The 22,394-nt window shown below is 44.0% G+C and overlaps 3 protein-coding genes across 15 annotated transcripts in view; 2 read left to right on the top strand and 1 right to left on the bottom strand.

Moving 5' to 3' along the window:
• Positions 1-8,117, bottom strand: part of LOC111851129 (copine-4) — a 45,475-nt gene extending 37,358 nt beyond the window's left edge. For 2 of the 9 annotated variants that reach the window (XM_023825715.2, XM_023825714.2), the window contains exon 1: positions 5,535-5,761. Coding sequence is in view for 4 of the 9 variants with exons in the window: in XM_072716960.1 (XP_072573061.1) it covers positions 4,042-4,043 (2 nt within the window). In the remaining 5 variants the exon portion in view is untranslated. Of the gene's footprint in view, positions 1-4,041; positions 4,091-5,534; positions 5,810-8,066 lie in introns of those variants that run through there. The other 7 variants (XM_072716960.1, XM_023825718.2, XM_072716959.1 and 4 more) reach the window with 6 other exon arrangements.
• LOC111851130 (CKLF-like MARVEL transmembrane domain-containing protein 6) lies at positions 5,825-13,506 on the top strand. Of its 4 annotated transcripts, none has more exons than XM_023825719.2 (5): positions 5,825-5,914; positions 8,573-8,702; positions 9,514-9,690; positions 10,914-11,012; positions 11,757-13,506. In XM_023825719.2, the coding sequence occupies exons 1-5, from the start codon at positions 5,904-5,906 to the stop codon at positions 11,907-11,909; spliced, it is 570 nt and encodes a 189-aa protein (XP_023681487.1). In that variant the 5' UTR covers positions 5,825-5,903; the 3' UTR covers positions 11,910-13,506. The 4 variants fall into 4 exon arrangements, with proteins under 4 accessions (XP_023681487.1, XP_072573064.1, XP_072573063.1 ...); XM_072716963.1 differs by lacking the exon at positions 5,825-5,914 and adding an exon at positions 7,983-8,198; XM_072716962.1 differs by lacking the exon at positions 5,825-5,914 and adding an exon at positions 8,282-8,472.
• A 565-nt stretch (positions 13,507-14,071) lies between these two features.
• Positions 14,072-20,591, top strand: LOC140577582 (CKLF-like MARVEL transmembrane domain-containing protein 6). Of its 2 annotated transcripts, none has more exons than XM_072716965.1 (5): positions 14,072-14,269; positions 14,626-14,755; positions 18,528-18,704; positions 18,790-18,888; positions 19,261-20,591. In XM_072716965.1, exons 2-5 carry the CDS (start codon positions 14,633-14,635, stop codon positions 19,411-19,413), a joined length of 552 nt encoding a protein of 183 aa, XP_072573066.1. In that variant the 5' UTR covers positions 14,072-14,269; positions 14,626-14,632; the 3' UTR covers positions 19,414-20,591. The 2 variants fall into 2 exon arrangements, with proteins under 2 accessions (XP_072573066.1, XP_072573067.1); XM_072716966.1 differs by having other exon boundaries at positions 14,267-14,348.
• The last annotated feature ends 1,803 nt before the right edge of the window (positions 20,592-22,394 follow it).

Genomic DNA, 22,394 nt, shown 5'->3' with positions numbered 1-22,394 from the left:
ATACAATAATAATTCAAACTTAATCACAATCCTCCAGTCTCCAGTTGGCTGGGGTTGGCCTTGGAAAAAGCCATCTGAGAAACGCTTGATTGTGTTACAGAGCTAGAATCAAGTTTCGCTCAGAGGCACATCGGAAAATTAAATCACTAGTATGGGTCTGTTCATTACCAGAAACACTTCAGTGTATATGGGGGCAGTGGGAATGCAGTGTGTGAGGACTGGTTCAGGGGGTCTGCATCAGACACTGCCATCAAAAAGCAGTGTCTCTGCATACAGGAGTCTTCAGGTCCTCGCAGGGATTCTGTGTCGTGAAGAGCCCCACAAAGATGGGTCACCACCCAGCTGTGGCTCACTGCGCCCCTCTGGCAGGAAGATGGCTGTATGCTGACACTGTAAATATAGCTGTGAACCCCCTCAACTATCCTGCTGCTTATGGCCTCATGCTCTCTTTTAAGGTTCCAGAAGGCCAGTACGAGTCACAGCCCATGTGACGCCCCAGGCAAGCTTCCGTGCCAGTGCCCCCCCCCCCCCCCCCCGCCCCCAGGGAAGCTTCACCGCCCAATTTCATTTAGTCTCAGGCAGTGCGCAACTACAGTCTATGTTGCCTAATGCAGTGTTTCCCAGTCCGGTCCTTGGGGACCCAAAGTCAGACCCACAGTCAGTCCCACAGTCGGTCCACAGTCCATGTCCACAGTCCCACCGTTGGTCCATGTTTTTGCTCCCTCCGAGCTCCCTGCCAGAGAGTCCACATTGCTCCTCCCAGCTCCTGCAGCAAAAACATGGACCTTCTGGAGGTCCACTGGCCTAATGGGGGGTGAATGACCCTACAGGAGGCCACAATCTCACACACACAGCACATGACCAAGAGCCACAGCCGTCTGGACCCCCCCTCCGCCACCACTACCTCCACTGGGATGGTAGGATAGGTGCCCACAATGAAGCTGTTTGGACCAACTCCCTCCAGACATGGTCATGAGCAACAGAACAGAGGAACAGAGATGTGGAGACAAGGCTGAGAGACATCGCTGCAGCCCTAAATCTGGCAGCCATTGGATGAAAGTGGTGACCTTCTGGACAGAAACACCATCTGCTAGACCCCACCAGCATTTGGAGTTCAGCTCATTGTCGCTACCTGGCGCCAGGGTGGTTTGAAATGCATCCTAATTGTTTCTAGCACTTAAAAAAAGAAGCGATTTGTCTGCGCTGTGGGGAGTTTTGGCGGGACCAGTGTGAGTTCTCAGGTGACTCGCGCTGTGAGAGCTGAATCCCCACAGCTGGTGCCTCTGTATCCCCTAAGGAAGTAACACATTTGGGAGACGTGTGTTCAGGGAAGCGGCACAGCTCCGACTATTCTTCGATGAAGAAAGGAGACAGGAGGAGCAATGAGGTGAGGGATCTTCCAGAAGGTACCAACAGGTGGAGTGGGGTAGCCTTCATCTGACCAGTCTCACACTGGCATCCACGCTGACATGTGGCTATAAAGCCCCGTCACAGATATCAGGGGCACTGTAACACTTGGTAGCTGCTGCCCGGTCTCACACTGGCATCCACGCTGACATGTGGCTATAAAGCCCCGTCACAGATATCAGGGGCAGTGTAACACTTGGTAGCTGCTGCCCGGTCTCACACTGGCATCCACGCTGACATGTGGCTATAAAGCCCCGTCACAGATATCAGGGGCACTGTAACACTTGGTAGCTGCTGCCCAGTCTCACACTGGCATCCACGCTGACATGTGGCTATAAAGCCCCGTCACAGACATCAGGGGCACTGTAACACTTGGGAGCTGCTGCCCAGTCTCACACTGGCAAGGATAAAATGGGGGAAACTGAAAGTAACTCATTTAGCAAAAGACAAAGACACATTCTTCTGCAGTGCACAACTCAGGATTGAATGACTTATGAATGGCATATTAAACAGGTCCAATTCTGAAGGACCTACAAAAAGTTCTTCACTGAAAATGGAAAACGATGAAATGAAGGTGGGAGAAAAGCAGGTCTCCTCAATCATCAAGTGTGACAGGGCTGCATCTCTCAGGCTTTCATGATGAGCATCAAACATCAGGACAGTGACAGATACTAAGCAGAACCAGCACTCCACCGTTTATGCAGCCAGTCCCCAGGTTAGGAACCACACCGGTTCCCTAAATTTTTCTTCAAGTCAAATTTGTAGGTAAGTTGGAAAAATAATAAAAGTACAACAAATAATAATGATTATTATTATACCGTAATAATAAAAATAACTACATGCAGCACTGTACTACACAAATTGCTGAAGCTGTGCAATGTTCGTTGTTATGAGCCGTCGTATTTAACCCAATTTTTTATATAATAGCTTAGTCTGTTGAGAAGTACAAGTTGTCTGTAACTCAGGCATCCTTAACCCGGGAACTACCAGTACTGCGAGTCTCCAAATGAGCACACAGATAGAGGAAAGTTCATTATTCATGCTTTGATGTTGTTTAAGCCAAGACTATTGACAGTTTATTGACAGATGTGAGCTTTTGACCTTTCTGCTGCTGGTTCATTTCCTATTAAAAACCCTTCAGAGGAACAAGTCATTCAGAGTTAAATGAATACATAGTAACAGCCAATCAGAATGAAAACTGAAGTAATAGTCAAAAAGTCAAATTCGAGTAGTGACCTGTCAGAGGAGACACCTCTCAGGAAAATGGCCATTGACAGTAACAGCTAGATAAGACACAAAGTAAATAAGTAGAATTACCAACCATTGCATTGACTCAGTGATGTGGCAGAAACCCAACCACAGATCACCCAGCATGGCAGCGCTGAGAGTCACGTCCCCCCTGGGCCTCGCATCTCATTACTTATTCACCTCACACCTGCTGCTGACCAGCGGCTAAAGGTTCTCACAGGACCGACCCGCTGGCCTGCAGTCACGGCAAACGCCACCGGCCCTCCGTGTCCCCATCTGCTCCTGAGACGAAATTAGACCCCTGACCCTGGAGAGGGTTGAGCTGCACTAACACCATTTGCTGTTTGGTGTGTATATTCTGTTTACCAGTTATTCCCATAGACTACAGAAATAAAGATGGATCCCTGCTTCCACTTGATCTAGCGGTGTGGCTCATCGTGTCAGGGGCCGGACACAGCATGTGTGCCTCAGCAAAGGAACAGTGTATCGCTCCTGTTCAAAACTGCAGACTGTCAGGTGGTCCTTCCCAAGGATGTGCGGATAATGACTGACAAGCCCAAGAGCAGTGACGCTGGAATGCCATACCGACACAGCTCAGCCTGGAATAGTTCTGGAAAAACTGCTAGTTAGTATTACACAACTGTCAGCAGAGAATGGAGAGGAGTTTACCAGTAAAGAAACAGATGCAGGCATCTGGCATGAGGCCTTCAATTCAAGACAAACCTGCGCTCGCATGCACACATATTTACACGGATGTAACGACAAACCTGCGCTCGCATGCACACATATTTACACGGATGTAACGACAAACCTGCACTCGCATTCACACATATTTACATGGATGAAACGACAAACCTGCGCTCGCATGCACACATATTTACATGGATGTAACGACAAACCTGCGTTCGCATGCACACATATTTACATGGATGTAACAGTTTTATTACCTTGTAAATAGTCTGTAGGCTTCGCAAACTACCCCAATGGTTTTGATGTAGCTAATTTTAGGTTTATAATGGAATAATACAGATTTGCTGAAAGATTTCTTGTGTGAGCGTGAGAGTCTGAAATCACTAGTGTCACGCCAGATGCGTGAGTCTGAAATCGCGAGTGTCACGCCAGATGCGTGAGTCTGAAATCGCTAGTGTCACGCCAGATGTGTGAGTCTGAAATCGCGAGTGTCACGCCAGATGCGTGAGAGTTGCCAACCCTGCAGATGTACCACTTACACTGTAGTGAAAACAAAACATGACCTGCAGACATAACGACAGGATTAAAACTGAATCTAGGAACACTCTCTACCTCCCTACAAAATGTGTGCCGCATGCTTTCCGAGTTATGTAATTAAGGTTCTTAGAAATTAATTGCATGAATTGTTTTACTCACATTCATTTTGTTTATTATACAATATTTGGGGAAGGTCTGAGTAACTTGATGTGCATGTAGTCCATCCCATTCCCGTTGTTTCATAAAGTTGTTTTTTTACTGTAAATTCACAGGACTCTGATGCAACACTGTAATTCATGTGAAGGAGGTAAGGCAGATTGTCAGCGAGCTCTCGTTTAAATCCCACAATGAAGAAAACTGCGTAATGAAATTAAACGAGCCCTCCTCACGCCAGATGAGGCTGCAACAGCAGCACATCCTTACATCCAGGGTCCAGGGAATGTCCCCTTAATATGAGCGCAACGTTAAACCGAGCAATGCTAGTGCAACTTGTTCGCCCCCTTTTGGTGATGGAAGGAACCATCGGCCCTTTTCTCACGAGCCCGCCGTCCCCACACAGGCACAGCACAGCAGCCCGAATCTGGCCACGAGGTGATAAAGCCCTTCGACTGGAGAGAAGAATAATGTGTGAAACTAGGACAACGTGTCCATCAAGCAAACAAATTCAGAAATGGCAGCTGGTACAGGCGTGCTTATTTCTGGTAGTTACGTGTCCTGAACTGAAAACTTTTTTCTGTTTTCCACAAAGCTGAATCTATTCATTCTTCTGTTAAATCACCGAAGATAACTGTAATTAGTATTAATAGTGGAAAATTATTTTCGCTATTATCTCACAGAAAATTGGCACCCTTGTTTATACTAGAAAATTATTTTCTCCTCTTAGCTTAAACGGATTTAGCATCCTTACAGTGAGCGATAAATGACTGTTTCCGTTAACTCACGAAAAATTGGCGTCAATACCAATAATGATGAATCACCGTGTTATCTCACAAGGAATTCGCATTCATAATGGAAATTGCCGTTTTCGTCGTTAACTCAGCGAATATGCAGTGGCATTTTTCATTAATTAAGGGGTTTTCCTTACCCAACTTTGATTTAAAGGGACTTTACCGTAATTGACACGAAATTGATCTCAAACTACACCAAGCTCAAAGGTAGATTGATTGGGAATGTATGTATTCGTTTATGTAATTTTCATGTGATTACTATATAGCCAAATAAATCCTACAATAAAGCTTCAAACTGCGTTATGAATGATATATTTCCGTCTATTAGATCATACCTAGTTTATATGATTTTGTGGAAAACCACTTTAAAAGCACCTTCTACTCTATAAAATCTCAACGACCAGTGAAAGTGTACTGTGTATTATGCATGCAATTCAGCGTCAAGGAAATAAGCATTCAGTCGTGTAATCTGCCAAAAAAAAAATGCTTTTATCAAAACGTTTCATTAGCAACAAAATATCTAGATTTAATCCACAATGCATGTTCAACATAATTAGACACTTTTAAATTGTAATCATTTAAACTACTGACTAAGATGAACATTTTAAAAAACGATTCTATACCTTCATTCAATCAATGATAGGAACACAACCGACTTTTTGTACACCTTTAGAGTAGCATGCGTAGTAATAGAAATACACTCACCTTTCGTAAACATAAAATAATATTCCTGAGCCGGTATGACTGTTAAAACTTGCTTATTTAAAGGGTGGGATTTTAGTCAACTTGGGTTAGAAGGACTAATGCTCCAAGCAGAGAGCCCATGGTTATTTCATGGCTGCTGCTGCGGGGTAGCGAGCCCACCTGAAAGGTAGACGGAGTTTCGCTCGCTCTATTCGGACGACGACCAAGTGCCTCAGGTTCCGCAAGCGGTTTCCTGCACTTTGTAACGCTGCTTCTCCTAAAAGGGAAAAGAACAGTATTTGCCACGCTGCGACGGCGTCCTCTAGCGGCCGAATTCTGCGTCTCAGAAAATGGAATGCGTCCTGCACTGTAATATGCGCAACGGAGGGAATGAGCGGCAAGTACGACTACGGTCTAATGAAAGATCGTTCATGTTTTTTTCCGGAAATATTGTTTTTCGAAAAGTAATTGTTTTATTAAAGAAAGTGAGGTGCTGCTCCACGATAAACGGTGATGTAGACACGGCTGCTTGTTACAGTGATTAAGATTCTAACGGGTCTGGATGCTGTTCAGCCAAATGACTATTTCAATATTAGTCTAAATACTAGAACTCGTGGCCATAAGTGGAAATTAGCGGGAGAACATTTTAAAACAAATTTGAGGAAGCACTTATTTACACAGCGTGTAGTTAGAGTATGGAATAGTCTTCCTGCTAGTGTAGCGGAAGCTAAAACCATGGGTTCCTTTAAATCAGAGCTAGATAAGATTTTAACAACTCTGAGCTATTAGTTAAGTTCTCCCCAAACGAGCTTGATGGGCCGAATGGCCTCCTCTCGTTTGTAAATTTCTTATGTTCTTATGTTCTTATGACCAAAGGGAATACAGCCTGTTTGCAGCTTTCACTATTGTCACCTAGATTTCGCTAGGGGGGGGGGGGGGGATATTCTTAATTTTTATCATTGATTCATTTATTCTACGTATTACCTTTTTAGCATGGGTTCCCCATTGATCTGGAGCGCAAAAGGTCAGAAGGTGAACATTGTGCAATGTAGAATGTAGAAAGTGAAAATCCAGCCTAAGATTTTACTTCAACCAATTAGCTAAGTTCTCTGTGACTGTGACTTTTTATACACACCTGGTTGGTTGAAACAAAATCTTAGTCTGTATTTTTACTTTCTTGAACTGAAATGTCCACCTGTGAAGTTAATTAACACCTGGACAAATACATGCTAACATGCACATAGCAAATCCAGACAAATCCAGGTAATTTTCCAAATTGAAAAAGTGGATAAATGGATGTATTTCTCTACCTTGGTGGGAGAGCTGGCAGTGACTCCGCACCCACCTGATGCGGATACACATGGAAGTGTCTGTGATCTATGAGCAGCCTCAGTATAATGGTACCCCCCCCCCCCCCGCCCCAGGCGGATTACAGCTGCCCATACTGTGGCCCATTATCAACTGGGTGGCAGATTTGTGTTTCCACATGGTTAGTCTCCCTATTGGCCATAGGAGTGCTCACTCTTTCAGCCACACCCACTGTAAACAACATCTAATAGCATATTAAAAAACAGACAATACATGTGCAATATTGCAGTGAAAACAAGCAACACTTATGTAGTAGGATTCATGTAAAGTGCAGATTCCATTATAATAATGTTATTACCTGCCTTGTGATGTTGGTTTACATTGTTTATTCAGCCACAAAGTAGCATTTATTGCACCTGTGCCATTCACTCCTAACAATACAGTCACACACTGCTCACTACGGGGGTCGCCCCCAGTGCCCACACCACACACACTGCCCACCATGGGGGTCGCCCCCAGTGCCCACACCACACACGGTGGGCACACACACACACCCCTATTTACGACAATTAATGCTACACGTGACATTATTACACTACACAATAACAACAAAAGACATGACAATTACACTGAACTATTTACACTACTTTCATTCACCTGTACAGCTCCAACACGATGTGCTGCCCATGAATAGTTCTAGCACTATTCAATTTTATCTGTGTGGCACATTTTCACAAAATCTCATTGTATCAAACACTTTACATTATCCCTGCCCATTGTCCCCAGTGAGTAAGCCAGAGGTGACAGTGGCAAGGAAAAACTCCCTAGAAGGAAGAAACCTTGGGAGGAACCAGACTCAATGAGGGAAGGGTGGAGTCTAATGCAAGATGGCAAAGTTCCAATTTTAACATTTGAGTCTCAAAGCGGGGCGGGGGTCACATTTAGATTTGCGTCCTTCGTGAATAATTTTTTTCCCCAAAGAATCACCACAGTGAATATAATTTAAAATTAAGTTTAACGACATAAAAACAAGACATTCGAGAACCAAAAAGAATTCCGTCTCTGGTCACAATGCACGGAAACGACATTTTATAAACATGTGGCGGGGTGGGGGGCTGAACTGTTACGAAACCCGGAGAGTAAGCGGGCGTTCCCATCGGGAGAGGGGCAGCCTGGGCTAAGCAAACAGCAGTCCCACTAGCTTACACGTTGCAGTGGTCCCTCTCTGTACTGTGTTGTACATACCTATTAGAAATAGACTTTTACGAATGCCGGGGTACCGTTGGAGGGGGGGGGCGGGGGGGCGGATGTAACATTGGCGCATCTTCGGGCTTTAACTATACACAGCAGGTCTGTTAGCTTGAAGTCTTGTCTCAGGTGGGTGTGCTGGAACCCGGTCACACATACGGAATGTCGCTATTGTATATATTTTTAAACCGCCCCCCAGATTTAAGGGGCGTGTCTTTCCAGGAATTACATCCTTTTATGTATTTACAACAGCGATGACCTGTTTTATTTTGTGCACATAAACCCGGTTTTTCTGAATGTTTTCGGGTTAAATTTGACTTTTTTCCACGCATCCCTGTTGCGTGTCCGGTGGTAAATTCTCTGTAAGCGTGCATTCAACGGACCTTGAAGATCTGCATATGGGGTCTTAATTAATTTGTTATTACTTGTAGAGTAGACAGCTACGCAGTGCTTTAAAAAAAAAATTACAGTAGTAATAAGAATTATTGAACATTCTTTCCCAGTTCAACCATGACAGCAGCGGATCCGGTTTATAACGCCACGACGGTCCAGGAGCCCAAGAACGGAAAATGGTTCATCGTGCCCTCGGAGTATCTGGATAAATGGCGCTTTGGCATTAAGGTGGCGGCCGTGGTGAGTGCCCCCCCTTTATACTCCCAGTCCGGTGTACTTCATAAAGGTTAATGCGCTACATAATTATCCTCTTTATTCTTTATCATTATTGTCTTTATGACCACTATCGGTATATCGGCTAAAATTCATATTAATTCATTTTTTTTCTCTATTTTTTCACTATAGATTCAAAAGAATAGTCATGATTTTGGGGTCAATGAAAAGCAAAGCTTGCCTGTTAAGCAATGTAGTTTGAGCAAAGCTTTGGTGATCTTCCCAAAGCATGGGACAGGGCAAATGCTGTAAAATCGGCCTACTGATGCTGCCTGTCTCTGCTTCCTCCGGCGTTCCCTCGCTCTTGTCCTTCCAGCATTGTGGTCCTTACTGTGCATGTTCTGAACTGTTCCAGGCGTGTAACAGGAGCAGCTGATCATTCTAACATGTCTGCTTGATGTTCCTGTCTCCTGGGGGATCTGGCACATGTGAGTTTGTACTGACTAAGCAGATGTCAGCTGGCTTGTCCTTGAATGCTGGGCCCACGGAGAGCATGTCTTCTTGTGAGGCAGCGCTCGGCTCTTCGGGTCCTCACGATTGTTCATCCTGGTCCCTCTCCTTCAGGAAAATGGGTTAACTACAACCTACCAACAGCAAGCAAAATGGTCCTTTATCTCTCGATTACTCTTATGCTCTCAGTGTGTTGAATGAAGTGTTAAACTTCTGTCCCAGCACAGGTGGGGAGTGAAAGAAGGTAGAAGGGCAGCAAGAGGGGCATGATACCATCCAGCAGGATGCCAGCAGGGCGACCTCTCCTAATGTGACCTTTGTCTCCTAGCTCTTCTCCCTGCTGGCCTTCATCCTGGCAGCGACAGTCTACCTGTGTTCCTCCTGCCCAGCACTCTACTTCTTTCAGTTCGCCAGCTGCGCGGCGTTCCTATTCGCCGGCCTGCTTCTCCTCTTTCTCGCTACACCCCTCCACCGCAGGGTTGGCGTCTCCGACTGGCCCAAGCTGGTGAGTGTGCCGCAATGCCGTGCTTGTGACACCCAGGTCATGTGACTTCCTTCAGCCTATCCTTAAGGCTGATTCATATTTCTGCGTCAAATCGATGCCGTAAGTACGGTGTCGCCATGGATCCTATGGCATGGCCTTCACCGTACACTCTCAGAAAAAAGGGTACAAACTTGTACTTTTGCTTGTCACTGGGGCTGAACCCTTGGGGCCAGTTGAACCCCTAGCTGTAGGTAATTGTGCTTTTTAAGGTACAGAAATGGACCCTGAGGAACATTTCTATACCATTGATGGTACATTAATGCTGTTTGTACCTTTGGGATGTTCCTCAGATTCCATTTCTGTACCTTAAAAAGTACAGAAAAGGTACAATTACAAGGGCAGACCCAGTGACAAGAAAAGGTAAAAATTTTTGCAATTTTTTCTGAGTGTAGCCTGACGTGCAACTCCCCAGAAATGTAACTATACATCTTTGTGACGCAGAACTATCATTGGTCCACTTGGTAACATTCTTTTTTTATGGGACTGAAGAAAGTGTACATCCCAAGCAGGGGCGCCGTAAGGGGGAGGAAAGCTAGGACGATTCCCCTGAGTGACAGGGGCCCTAAAAAATGAGGAAAATAACTGGATTGGTTTGGACTGGGGGGCCTAATATGATATGCTTTCATGGGGCCCAAAATCTCTAGCAACGCCCCTGATCCCAAGTCTACTACTGTCACTGATTGAAACTGAAGCACTATTTATAACTAGCATTAAATAACCCACTCTGGGCATCGTACCAACAGGTCTATACAACACAGAGCCAATTTCCGTTGCCTCCCTTAATGATATTCCTACATTATAAAGCAAAAAAATAAGGAGTAGTATAGACACTAACTTTATAAGGGAAAATGCATAAAAAGTGAAAGTTTTTCAAAAGTTATCTGTGGGAAGTATGGAGTAGCACATATTAGCAGGACTCGATAAATGGATGCTTTATTAAATGTTTGGTTTCTTTATGTTTCATTTGCGTGATTTAACAGCTGAATGTATCGCAGGGTGGGAAGACAGTAAATGAAACATCGAAAACTATGTGCCACCTAGTGTTTTGGAGGCGTAATAACAGCGCGAAAAGACACCAGCGCACGAGTATATATGCTGGCAGCATCATGAGCCACTTGTGTAGGTCACAGCATAGGCTTGATGCAGAAGTTAAATTAGCCATTAACAAGCAGCCCCTCCCACAGGATTTCTCATACACTGTGGCCATCGGCTTCCTCATCTTCCTGGCTTCTACCGTCTTTGCCTTTCTACACCGATGGACTGAAAGGGAGCAAATGTCAGTGGTATGTGCTGCAGTCTAATAAGTAAATTCTTACTGATCATTATGAATTCCTGATTGGTTGATCATGCCATTTATATACTGTGTTCATGTATTATTCTGGATGTGATTGCTACAGTTCCTTGCTCTGAAAATTAATACTCAAGTTAAAGAAGGAATAGGTTAACAGATATTTATTTGTATGAGGCTCTAAACCTCAGATGTTGACAGTGGAAGAAAATGGAATTATTTCATAAATGCCACTGCCTGTTGAGGCTGAAGGGAGCGTGAGATCGACAGGCAGAACGGTGCAGCATCATCAGCAATGCGGACGCTGTACTGCTCTGTCGCGGTGAAGAGGGAGCTGAGCCGGGAGGCAAAGCTTTGGATTTACCTGTCGATCTACATTCCCACCCTCACCTGTGGTCATAAGCTTTGGCTTGTGATCAAAAGAATAAGATGGTGGATACAACTGGCCAAAATTAGCTTCCTCCGCAGGGTGTCTGGGCTCAGCCTTGGAGACAGGGTGAGGAGCTCAGATATTCAGGAGGAGCCACTGTTCCTCCACATTAAAAGGAGTCAGTTGAAGTGGTTCGGGGCATCTGTGTAGGATGCCTCCTGGGGAGGTGTTGCGGGCATGTCCAACCATGAGGAGGAGGAGATTATATCTTTCGGCCTGATCAGTGTGAAGTAGATCTTTATCCTGTGACCGATAATTCAGGCTTGCATATTATGAATACTCTCTGAAGTGAGTGTGTGTTTTTTTTAGGCTTTTGGGTTCATAGCTTGTGTCCTGTTTCTGGCGGATGCCGTGATTTTTGTGAAGACCAAGGGATGGCCGTTACGCTCAAAGCCCCAGATACCGCCGGAGCATAGTGAGACCCCCGAAGCGGAGAAGCTCACTGTCCGCAGTGAGGAATAGGATTCCGTGGCCTGGGTTACCCGGGTTACACCCTCTCCTGGGTTACCCGGGTTACACCCTCTCCTGGGTTACCCGGATTATACCCTCTCCTGGGTTACCCGGGTTACACCCTCTCCTGGGTTACCCGAATTACACCCTCTCCTGGGTTACCTGGGTTACCCGGGTTACACCTCTCCTGGGTTACCCGGGTTACACCCTCTCCAGTCCTTCATGCCCCCACCGCCCTGCTTTGCTTCTAGTATTTCAGAAATCAGGGAACAAACCTTCAGATGAAGCCTTCAATTCAATTGCCCCCCCATTGTTGTTTTTGATTGCTGGTTCTTGCTGACATCTGTGTCACCAACTGCCACCTGTCAAACTGGCTGGAATGGATGGGTCTGCTTTTCCGTCCCGCAGTGGCTTGTATGGTGACATGCATGCAGTTATTCTTCTGTTTTTTGTACAACTGATATAAATCATTTTTATGTCAATATCTTAAGAGATTAGATTTTATTCCAAGCTTCACCCCATTGCTGTCTGCACGTCTATCCCAAGATGCAATCCACAATGCATAACAGTACAGGAATATAAAGACTCATTCAGTGGTTTCCTGACAAATAGTTACGGACCAACATCACATGTAATTTCTTGCCAAACTCCAATTTTGGACTAATATTGGTTATGTGCCAAATATTTCAGACAGTAGTGTCAGTAGTTTAAGGTCAATATTGCTTCCTCAGTCACTAATGTTGGATTCTGTTTGGAACATTTTGGTTCATCGTGCATCTATGATTAATCATTACAGAACTTAAAAGATAATAAAATGCAGTTTAATTTTTTTTACTGGAATTTTTTGTATTTACAAGACAATGTTGCTTTTAAAATGCCTGCATTTAGATAATATATGGCTGCTTTTGTATGTAAAATGCCTGTAATTTCATTTTTATAAAAATTCAGAGTTTTTTACAGCATTGAAATGAAGTTATTTTGCTATATGTCTTTCAAAACAGGTGGATTTTCTCTTTAGGATGGCCTCGGGACAGCCAGTTAATGGTTTAGACTGCAATGAAGTGGCTGTAAAAAGCTGAAACCAGTGCCAGTGTGAGAATCCAGGGAGATATACCACAGCACAGTGCCAGTGTGTGGTCCCAGAGAGATATACCACAGCACAGTGCCAATGTGAGATCCTGGGAAGATATACCATAGCACAGTGATAGTGTGAGGTCCCAGAGAGATATACCACAACACAGTGCCAATGTGAGATCCCGGGGAGATATACCATAGCACAGTGACAGTGTGAGGTTCCAGAGAGATATACCACAGTACAGTGCCAATGAGAGATCCCAGAGAGATATACCACAGCACAGTGCCAGTGTGAGGTCCCAGAGAGATATACCACAGCACAGTGCCAGTGTGAGGTCCCAGAGAGATATACCACAGTACAGTGCCAATGAGAGATCCCAGAGAGATGTATCACAGCACAGTGTAACAGTGTACGATCACAGGGGGTTCTGCATGACTCAATTACAGCTTGTGGTGGTACCTCTAACTTGTATAAAATGCAGTGTAATGTTAAACGATCATATACCCACTCCCAATAAACTAGACACTGCTATTATCGGTGGATGTCTCGTTTGTGCAGTAAGGGACAGCAGAGGGCAAACTGGGGCTCACGGCTATTGATATAATTCCTGAATAAGATAGGCTTTTCTTCAAAACTTGCTTAAATTTAGTCTGAAAAAAGTTAAAAGTTTGTAACCGAGTTTGGCCACCAGATGTCAGCACTGCCTCGAATAAGGCAGGACTTCATCATCTTCCTACGTTTAATTCGTATAAATAGTTTCCGTTTTTTGAAGCTACATTGAAGCAACCCAGAATATGAACATTTTATATGGCAACGATTGGGTTCTTTGTGAGGGTGGCCCCGTCCTGACATAGCGTGGTATAGTTGGTATTGGTGTAAGCTAACGGCCTTAGGTAACAATGCACCAAACTCAACGATTTCAGGACGTATTGGAGACATTAGGGGCTAAAATGCTACTGGTTATTATGTGCGTATGAAAAATTAAAAACGGCTGTAATGACACACGTAATTATGCGCCTCCACGATCCCCCTGCCCTTAATTCCTAATAAAACATTGAGCACTGCGTATTTCCCCGGTCCCGGCCAGATGTCGCCCTGTCGCGGAATGTGTTAGGACGGCGTGACAATCCCGGGACGCGCATCATTTCCGCCGAAGGGCCGCCGTCCTGTTTGCGGAAGTGCGGCGCTGAAACGCCACAGACATCGGCGGAAACCGAGGCCGGGCAGCGGCGCAGCCACTTGGGATATTTAGCTGCACAGCAAATCGCTGTCGAGCGGTCAGTCTTCCCAAAAAAAGGTGGGTGTGCTGGTGTCCGCCTCGCCCCTGCCCCTGTACCTGCTTGGCGGGGCATCTCACGGCCTGTGGACTCTTTTTGGTACTTATTTTACTACAGTGTAAGGGTGTGTCCTTACTCCAGCGCCTAATTTTGTACTTTTGTGAGTAAATAGGGGGTGTTTGTGAGTTTGTGAGTACTTCTTCCGGCACGTTTCTTTCGGTGTCCCTCCAGTCAGTTTCATTTTCACTTCGGGGACGTCAGCGCTCCGCACCTCTGGGCTTTTACTGGCGTGGTCACCTGGCTGCGAAGTGCTCTCCTTTTTTGTTTATTTTTTATTAAACATAGGTATTAATTATTGCTGAACATTTCCCTCCAGTTCAACCATGGCAGCAGCGGATGCGGTTTATAACGCCACGACGATTCAGGAGCCCAAGGCCGGAAAGTGGTTCATCGTGCCCTCGGAGTATCTGGATAAATGGCGCTTTGGCATTAAGGTGGCGGCCGTGGTGAGTGCCCCCCTTTATACTCCCAGAAACGCCAGTGTTTTGTCCCGTGGTCCTTATGTTTATGCGTATTTTAATTATTTTCGTTATGCCCTTTGATTTATTCTCTTTATCCGCACTTTCTGAGTGTCGGCCAAAGTTTGCATAGATTACGTCGTATCGAAACCTCATTTCAGACAGTGAGTATTTCTCGTCCACTAGCAGTAAAACAGATTTAACGCAATACTCTGAATTTTCTGAACTGGATAAAGGGTAAAATATATTAACAAAGTGACTTGATAATATTGTAATCCACTTTTATATATGCTTTTGACACAAATGTTTTATATTTCTCTTTATTGCTATTTATCAGTCTTGAAGAATTCACAGTTTGCACTCTCTTTGATGTCCCCCTTGACTGAGTCCCAACGTGAACACTTGTGTTTCTCTATCGGTTATGAATTAAGTCAGGTGGTTTATGGAATGAGAAGATGTTGCAAAGTGTCCACCCTTAACGATAATGCTGAAACAGCATGACCTCCTTACCGCAGAGTGTCTCAACATGGATAAAACTGAATGCTTCAGTCAGTGGAATATGTGCTGAAGTGCTGTCTGAGGACAGACGAACCACCTTCTACACACGCGCTAATCTGAACATTGTCCAGAAATGGTGTCTTAGAGTGGCACTCAGGTATGTCCCCCCCCCCCCCCCCCCCCCCCCCCCAAGTACAGCCCTTTCTGTTTTGCTGCACTTCTGCTAACACACAGCCCACTGGGAAAGCCCCCGTCTTTCCTGGCTGTCGCACTGTGTGTACGCTGCTATCCACACCAGCGTGCATCCGAAACCCTCTGCTGTTGTATGACAGAATCGGGGTTTTCTTTGAAAGTGAAGTGAAAGTGAATAATCGTCATTTACTGACAGAACACGGCACACGGTGCACGACAGCGTGACAGCAGTGGGCAGCTGTGATTCAGCGTCCAGCAGGGCTGGGCGACGTGACCACAAATATTATGATTAACTGAACATTTTATTAGGTTTGTATTTTAAATGTATTCAACTATTAAAACTGGTATATTTCTTCTAATGAGAGTGCATATCTGTGATTTTAAAATAACTGAAGGAAAAACACAGATGAACTATTTTTGGCTATTTGTTCAAAATATTCAATAATCAAAGCACACATCACTTGAAATGACAATGTCTTGTGAAAAAGGTAACATTTTAGTTTCAATGTAAAAAGCAAGTTCCCTGAAAAAGTAGGAATAAAAAAGTCTGCTTATGTTTCTTACAAACAAAACACATTTTAAATCCTGTTATGTGAAAAGTAAAAATATAACTCGAATCTTTTGTAAATAAAACAATTTTAAATAATGTCAAATCAAAACTAGAAAATAGCTTGCATCTTTTGTGAATGAGAATTCTTTTCATATTATGTAGGAGTATCTACAGCTGTTGAAGTACTTGTTGCTGGCCGCTTGTCACTCTCTTTCTTCTTGAAATGCACTGTTCATATTCGGTAACATGATTGTGCTCCAAGTGTTGAAACAAATTGATGGTGTTACCATAACAGGTTTTCTAGGTGCTGGTGAACATGTGGCACTGAAGAACTGAAGTGAACACTTTACCACTGAGCTTGTCCACTAAAGCTTGTGATTTCCCACAGATAAACTTTTGGTTTCTTCTCAGTAACCAGGTGCTGGTGTGTCAGGGCCTCAAGTTATGGCTTCCAGTACAAATTGGTGAGAAAGGTGCCTGTTTCACAGCTGACAATAGTGGCCCTATTGCATTTGGTTTTAGTCTGTGGAAGGAAAATGACATACCAGCAAATTTAGGCGCTATAGATCCTGTTTTTAATGTTTGTCCACACACCCTCTACACTTCATATAGTTCGAATCATCATCCCAGTGTTGAGTCGATTGAAGTTGGATGTCTGATATCCTCATCATAAATGTTGTTAGTTTGTGTTATTCTCGGTGCTGTGGCAGATGCAGCCTCACACATGCATGCAGCACCATTGAATGAGTATTAGTGAGATTTGACAGTATTTTCAAAGTAGGCAGGATCTTCAGTGGGCTTAGATGCTGTCTGAGTTCCTGGGGGGTTGTTGTTGTTTTTTTCTTCTCATGTAACCAAAGGACATAGAATTTGTTATAACATTTATTTTAACTGCAAATTTCACTGTCCTCTTGAACATTGCAGTTCCGTAGCTTTGGCCTTATGGAATCTTTGAACTCACCTTTTGTGGACCAGCACCTCAAGCTCAGGTCCATCACTGGCCACCTGGCAGCAAACTTCCAGTGCTTTGTCAGTCTCTCACCTTTCCAGTGCTTTGTCAGTCTCTCACTAAATTCACTGACATGGTGACAGACTGTTAGTCTGACTTTATTTAAAAAGTTAATACTATATAATAGACTGAAGTTAGGGCAGAAGCCTGTTACTCTGAGCAATGGTTATATCACGTTAGCCTAAACACAGTAGCCTTAGCATTTAGCAAATGTCGTAATAAACATAGTTGGCTACACAGTTGTCTCAAACAATAATGGTAACACATATTACAGGATAAGGATAACAAGGATCAATGATGTTTTTCAATAGATTTAACATATTCCAGATAGGTTCAAATAACATTTGCCACAACTTTGCTCTCAAAAAGAAAAACCTGCTGGATATGATAATCTTGCGGGATACAGGCTTTGCATTTTCCCTCAGTGTGGGGTGGAGCCAGGTGAGATTCAGCTGGAAAGTCCCCAGTCTTGCAGATATGGTAATAGCCTCCTGATCCTGGGTCTCTCTCTCTTAGGGCTGGCATTAAAGAGCAGGTACATTACGTGGTCGGGCATCGCCGTGAGTATGGCAGCTCACTGTTAGTGTTGGCAGTTTTCCAAGTGAATTGCTTTTTTTCCCCTTCGATTTAAAGACTGTCTTTTCTGTTGTATCCATGTGTTTGAACGAACAGACTTTGGTCAGGTCTGTGTGCAGCCTGCCTGAGGTTTGTGCCTCCTGGTGTGTGTTTGCACCCTGTGAGCATGAGACTGAAGCATGACAGCCAGTTTTCAAGAAGGACATTGCTGTTTAAGAAAAGGTGCAACGAAGAGCTACGAGAATGATTCCTGGTCTTAGAGGAATGTCTTATGAGGAGAGGTTTTCGGAACTGAATCTGTTTAGCCTTGAGCAAAGGAGACTAAGGGGGGATATGATTCAGGTCTATAAGATTCTAACGGGTCTGGATGCTGTTCAGCCAAATGACTATTTCAATATTAGTCTAAATACTAGAACTCGTGGCCATAAGTGGAAATTAGCGGGAGAACATTTTAAAACAAATTTGAGGAAGCACTTCTTTACACAGCGTGTAGTTAGAGTATGGAATAGTCTTCCTGCTAGTGTAGCGGAAGCTAAAACCATGGGTTCCTTTAAATCAGAGCTAGATAAGATTTTAACAACTCTGAGCTATTAGTTAAGTTCTCCCCAAATGAGCTTGATGGGCCAAATGGCCTCCTCTCGTTTGTAAATTTCTTATGTTCTTATGACTGTACATGTAATATTTCTCTAGGTTTGCACGCTGTCCGTTTCTCGTGTTTTACTTTCATTGCCATAATCAAGCGATTTGCTCTTGGTGTGTTAATTGAACTGCTAAGCTTCTGTAGCAGCACAAGGATGTGAAAGAGACAGTAACAGGGACAGTAACAGGGACCGTAACAGGGACCGTAACAGGGACCGTAACCTGACATGCTTAGGCCATCAGGCTGCTAGCCAACCAGAGGAGACCTCTCCTGATGGGCCCTTTGTCTCTGTCAGCTCTTCTCCCTAGTGGCCTTCATCCTGGAGGAGGTGGTCTTGCACTGTAAGTCCTGCTCGCCACTCTACTTCTTTGAGTTTGTGAGCTGCACGGCGTTCCTCTTCACCGGCCTGCTTGTCATCTTGCTGTCCACGCCGCTCCACCACAGGGTCGGGATCTCCTGTTGGTCCATGTTGGTGAGTGTGCTGAAATGCGACATTGGTGACACCCAGGTCATGTGACATGCTTCAGCCTATCCCTGACGGGTGGCCTCTCCCACAGGACTTCTCTTACACTGTGGTCATCGGCGTCCTCTTCCTCATCGCCTCTGCAGCCTTCGCCAAGGACAATGGTGGGCGTGCAGTGGAGAGCACCTCAGTGGTATGTCCTGTGGTCTAAAGAGTGACCCTTTCACTGATCAGTAATTCATAATGATAGGTTGATGAAGCCTTTTTAAAAATGAAAAGTAGCTTCTTTCATATCCTGTTCTGACTAATTTAACATGAAGTATAGTACTAAAGAAATTCACTAAGTGAGTGAACATGAACAGTAAGCAGGTGGCCTTGAAACACTATTTTCTGTTTGCTCTTTTGAATATTGGTCCTAATCCACACGTTGAATGACATTGATTGATTGGTAGAAATATTTGTAAGTTAAGAGCCTGAATACATGATGTAACTCTTATTGGTGCCTAATTTGCATATTATGAACTCTCTCACTCATTCTCTCACTCTCTCACTCTTTCATTTGAAGGCTTTTGGATTCATTGCCTCTCTCCTGTTTCTGCTGGATGCCGTGGTTTTGTGGAAGACCAAGGGTTTGCCATGTCGCTCAAAGGCCCAGCCCACCCAACCCCAGAACCAAATGGCTGAAGCGGAGAAGCTCAATACCCCTGGTTCTGAATAGTCTCCAACAGTCTGGGTTTTTGCATTTACACATCATGGACACTGGTGGATCACCCATTACTGTCCCTTAAACAGGAGACACTGGGGGGGGTGGGGGGTGGAAATTCTTTTGTAAGACTTTTGTGGGTAGCATGGTGACATGTAGTTAATGAATAACAGACTTTTTATGTGAACTGTTTTCTACAGGCAGATTTTTTAAGAAGTGAGTCTAATCTAGATGAATTGTATTTAAAAACCATACGTTTAAAATGTAATTTATTACAATCAGATTAAACAACAGATTTTTGATCTTTTTCTAATGTTTCCTACATGGCACTAAACCCCATTTTGTATGGCTTTCAGGACAAAGAAGAAAGCAATAATGCAGATGTGTAAAACCAAAATGAGGCCTTTCATTGTACAGTTTAAAAAAATGACCCTCTTTCCTACCCATCCATCCCAAGTTACATATCACTGGCTAAGTGATTTGCATAGCCTAGCTAGTATCACGTCGTGTATAACTTCGGGGATATGTTTCGGTTCACAGTAATTATGTGCCAAATGAAATCTCTCTGATTCTTTTGTCATTGAGGTTAATATTCAGTCTTGGGTAAGTTGCCTGAGGATACGTGTCACTTGTTCTACAGCCTTTAGACTGGAATGTCAGAATCTGGATTTGGGTTTTGTTCTGGACCTCCCTGTTCTCTTCGTGTGGGGAATATCTAATGATGGTTTTCCTTTTCCACCCCCCTTCATCAGTATGATGGATTTTTAATATACATTTATTAGCTTTCTTGTATTGTACAGTGTGTATATTTTTTGTTTTTATCAATTATATTTTTAAATATTGATTTTAGAGATGAAAAGACCATGAGTATCGTCATGTTTTAAAAGGCATATGGTATTTTTTTTTAAAGAAATCTCATCCTTGTTTACAGCATGAACAGGAGTCGGTCCCTAGTGACACATAACATCAGCACAAGATGACAGGCAGACAGTGGACTTGACAGAAATTAGTTGAACTGTCGAAGGCTCTAACTAGTGCCAGTGTGCTGTACCACAATGCAGTGCCAGTGTCTGAACACTGGAGGGCAGTGTTGTATAACATTTTCTGACAGTTGGACTTCTGTGAACTGACCATGTTCTCCTATTACCTATGTTGCATTTATACATTTGCAATAAAGTAGACATTCCTATTGATCACTGTCTGGGGTTTGTGCAGTAATTGTGGGCCACATTTGGGTGTTTCTGTCCTGTTTCCAAACCAGTAACCTCCACACTTAAAATTCCATCCATCCTTTTTTTTGAAACTGCTTATACTGTTCAGGGGATAATGGAGTGCATCCCAGATGCTATGAACAACCCAGGATGGGGCACCAACCCGTTGCAGGGTGGCATGCACACTCTCACACCAGTCACACACACCTATGGTAGTTAATGAATAACAAACTTTTTATATGAACTATATTTTTCTACAGCCAGAATTCTTAGGAAGTGAGTTTCCATGCATACCTACAGGCAATCCGGTAACTGGTAACTCTGGTAACTGTGGGAGGAAGCTGGAAGTAAAACTTCATGACCGCTTGGGGAGAGCATGCGAACTCCACACACATGGAACCCTGGAGGAGACTTGAACCTGGGTCACAGAGGTGTGAGACGACAGCGCCAACCACTGCACCACCATGCCCCCCCCCCTCTTAAACCTGTATATTTTAATTAATCTAACTGTCCTGTCAGGGTCACAGGTGGGCCTGGATCATTCAATCAATTAAATTTTCTGTGAAGTTATTTTGAATAAGTGAAAATATTGTCTTACTGCTTTTTCTGGGTTAGGTTGAAGTGGCAGTGAGGTAAGAAAGTCAAACCTGACCTCTCGTTACATCTCATTTCAGCATCCCTCGGCATTCCTAAGATGCCGGGAGACATGATCCCTCCTGCAGCTTGGACTATACTGGGGCCTTACTCCAGCTGGACATGCGCAGAACAAACTTCATGGGAGCCATTTAGGAGCCTGAGCACTGCAATCTCAAACTGCAGGGGCAGTGGCTCTGCCTGAGCACTGCAATCTCAAACTGCAGGGGCAGTGGCTCTGCCTGAGCACTGCAATCTCAAACTGCAGGGGCAGTGGCTCTGCTCCAGGCTGAGGTCGCGTCAAATTAATATTTTTAACAATGAGGGAAAAATCTGAAAGCCATCCGTCAATTTGAGAGATAAGAGTGATATCTACTATAACTTTAAGTAATTCACACCATCTTCATTAAGGTGCTTTATCTGACATGCTGTTCTGTTGCTGACACAGTAACATGTTACATATAAAAGCTCACTGTACTATCACAGCAGTAAGCATGGCATTTACTAATCTGACAAGTTATTTGTAGGCTCTCTGAACTGCTTATATTCATGCATCACTAATTATTGGGAGTAACTCATTATGTAAATAGCAAACGCAGTATATGAATATCTGAGGCTTGCAGGTGCTTGCTGAGAGAAAGCAAGAGAGACAGACAGACAGACAGAGAGCTAGACAGGCAGACACCTGTCACAGAAAGGGGCAGAGTGTCACAGACAGAGAGCTAGATAGACATCTGTCACAGAAAGACAAAGAAAGAACTAGACAGTGTCACAGACAGACAGAGAGCTAGGCAGACAGACACCTGTCACAGAAAGGGGCAGAGTGTCACACAGAGAGCTAGATAGACATCTGTCACAGAAAGACAAAGAAAGAACTAGACAGTGTCACAGACAGACAGAGAGCTAGACAGGCAGACACCTGTCATAGAGAGACAGGCGGAATGTCACAGACAGAGAGCTAGATAGATAAAGCCATCTGTCCCAGATAGATAGAGAGAAAGAGAGACAAGGAGAGAATATAATTTGCTGGGAAAATGTAACATAAAATGAGTTCTAATTATAGATCATTCACAATTCTTGTGTATTACGTTTCATTTGTGCAACATAGTGAATATAAAAAGTGTGCATTAGTCAATGTGGAGGGAATTATGA

The sequence above is a fragment of the Paramormyrops kingsleyae genome, chromosome 9, assembly GCF_048594095.1.
Source record: "Paramormyrops kingsleyae isolate MSU_618 chromosome 9, PKINGS_0.4, whole genome shotgun sequence".
Classification (NCBI taxonomy): Eukaryota; Metazoa; Chordata; class Actinopteri; order Osteoglossiformes; family Mormyridae; genus Paramormyrops; species Paramormyrops kingsleyae.
Note: the sequence above shows the minus strand (reverse complement) of the source record. Positions and strands in the feature narration are given on the sequence as shown.

Coding starts and splice junctions, on each gene's coding strand:
- LOC140577582 (XM_072716965.1), top strand. CDS start 14,633: ATGGCAGCAGCGGATGCGGTTTATAACGCCACGACGATTCAGGAGCCC. Junction 14,756..18,527: donor GCATTAAGGTGGCGGCCGTG/GTGAGTGCCCCC, acceptor TGTCTCTGTCAG/CTCTTCTCCCTAGTGGCCTT. Junction 18,889..19,260: donor CAGTGGAGAGCACCTCAGTG/GTATGTCCTGTG, acceptor TTTCATTTGAAG/GCTTTTGGATTCATTGCCTC.
- LOC111851130 (XM_023825719.2), top strand. Junction 8,703..9,513: donor GCATTAAGGTGGCGGCCGTG/GTGAGTGCCCCC, acceptor TTTGTCTCCTAG/CTCTTCTCCCTGCTGGCCTT. Junction 9,691..10,913: donor TCTCCGACTGGCCCAAGCTG/GTGAGTGTGCCG, acceptor CCCCTCCCACAG/GATTTCTCATACACTGTGGC.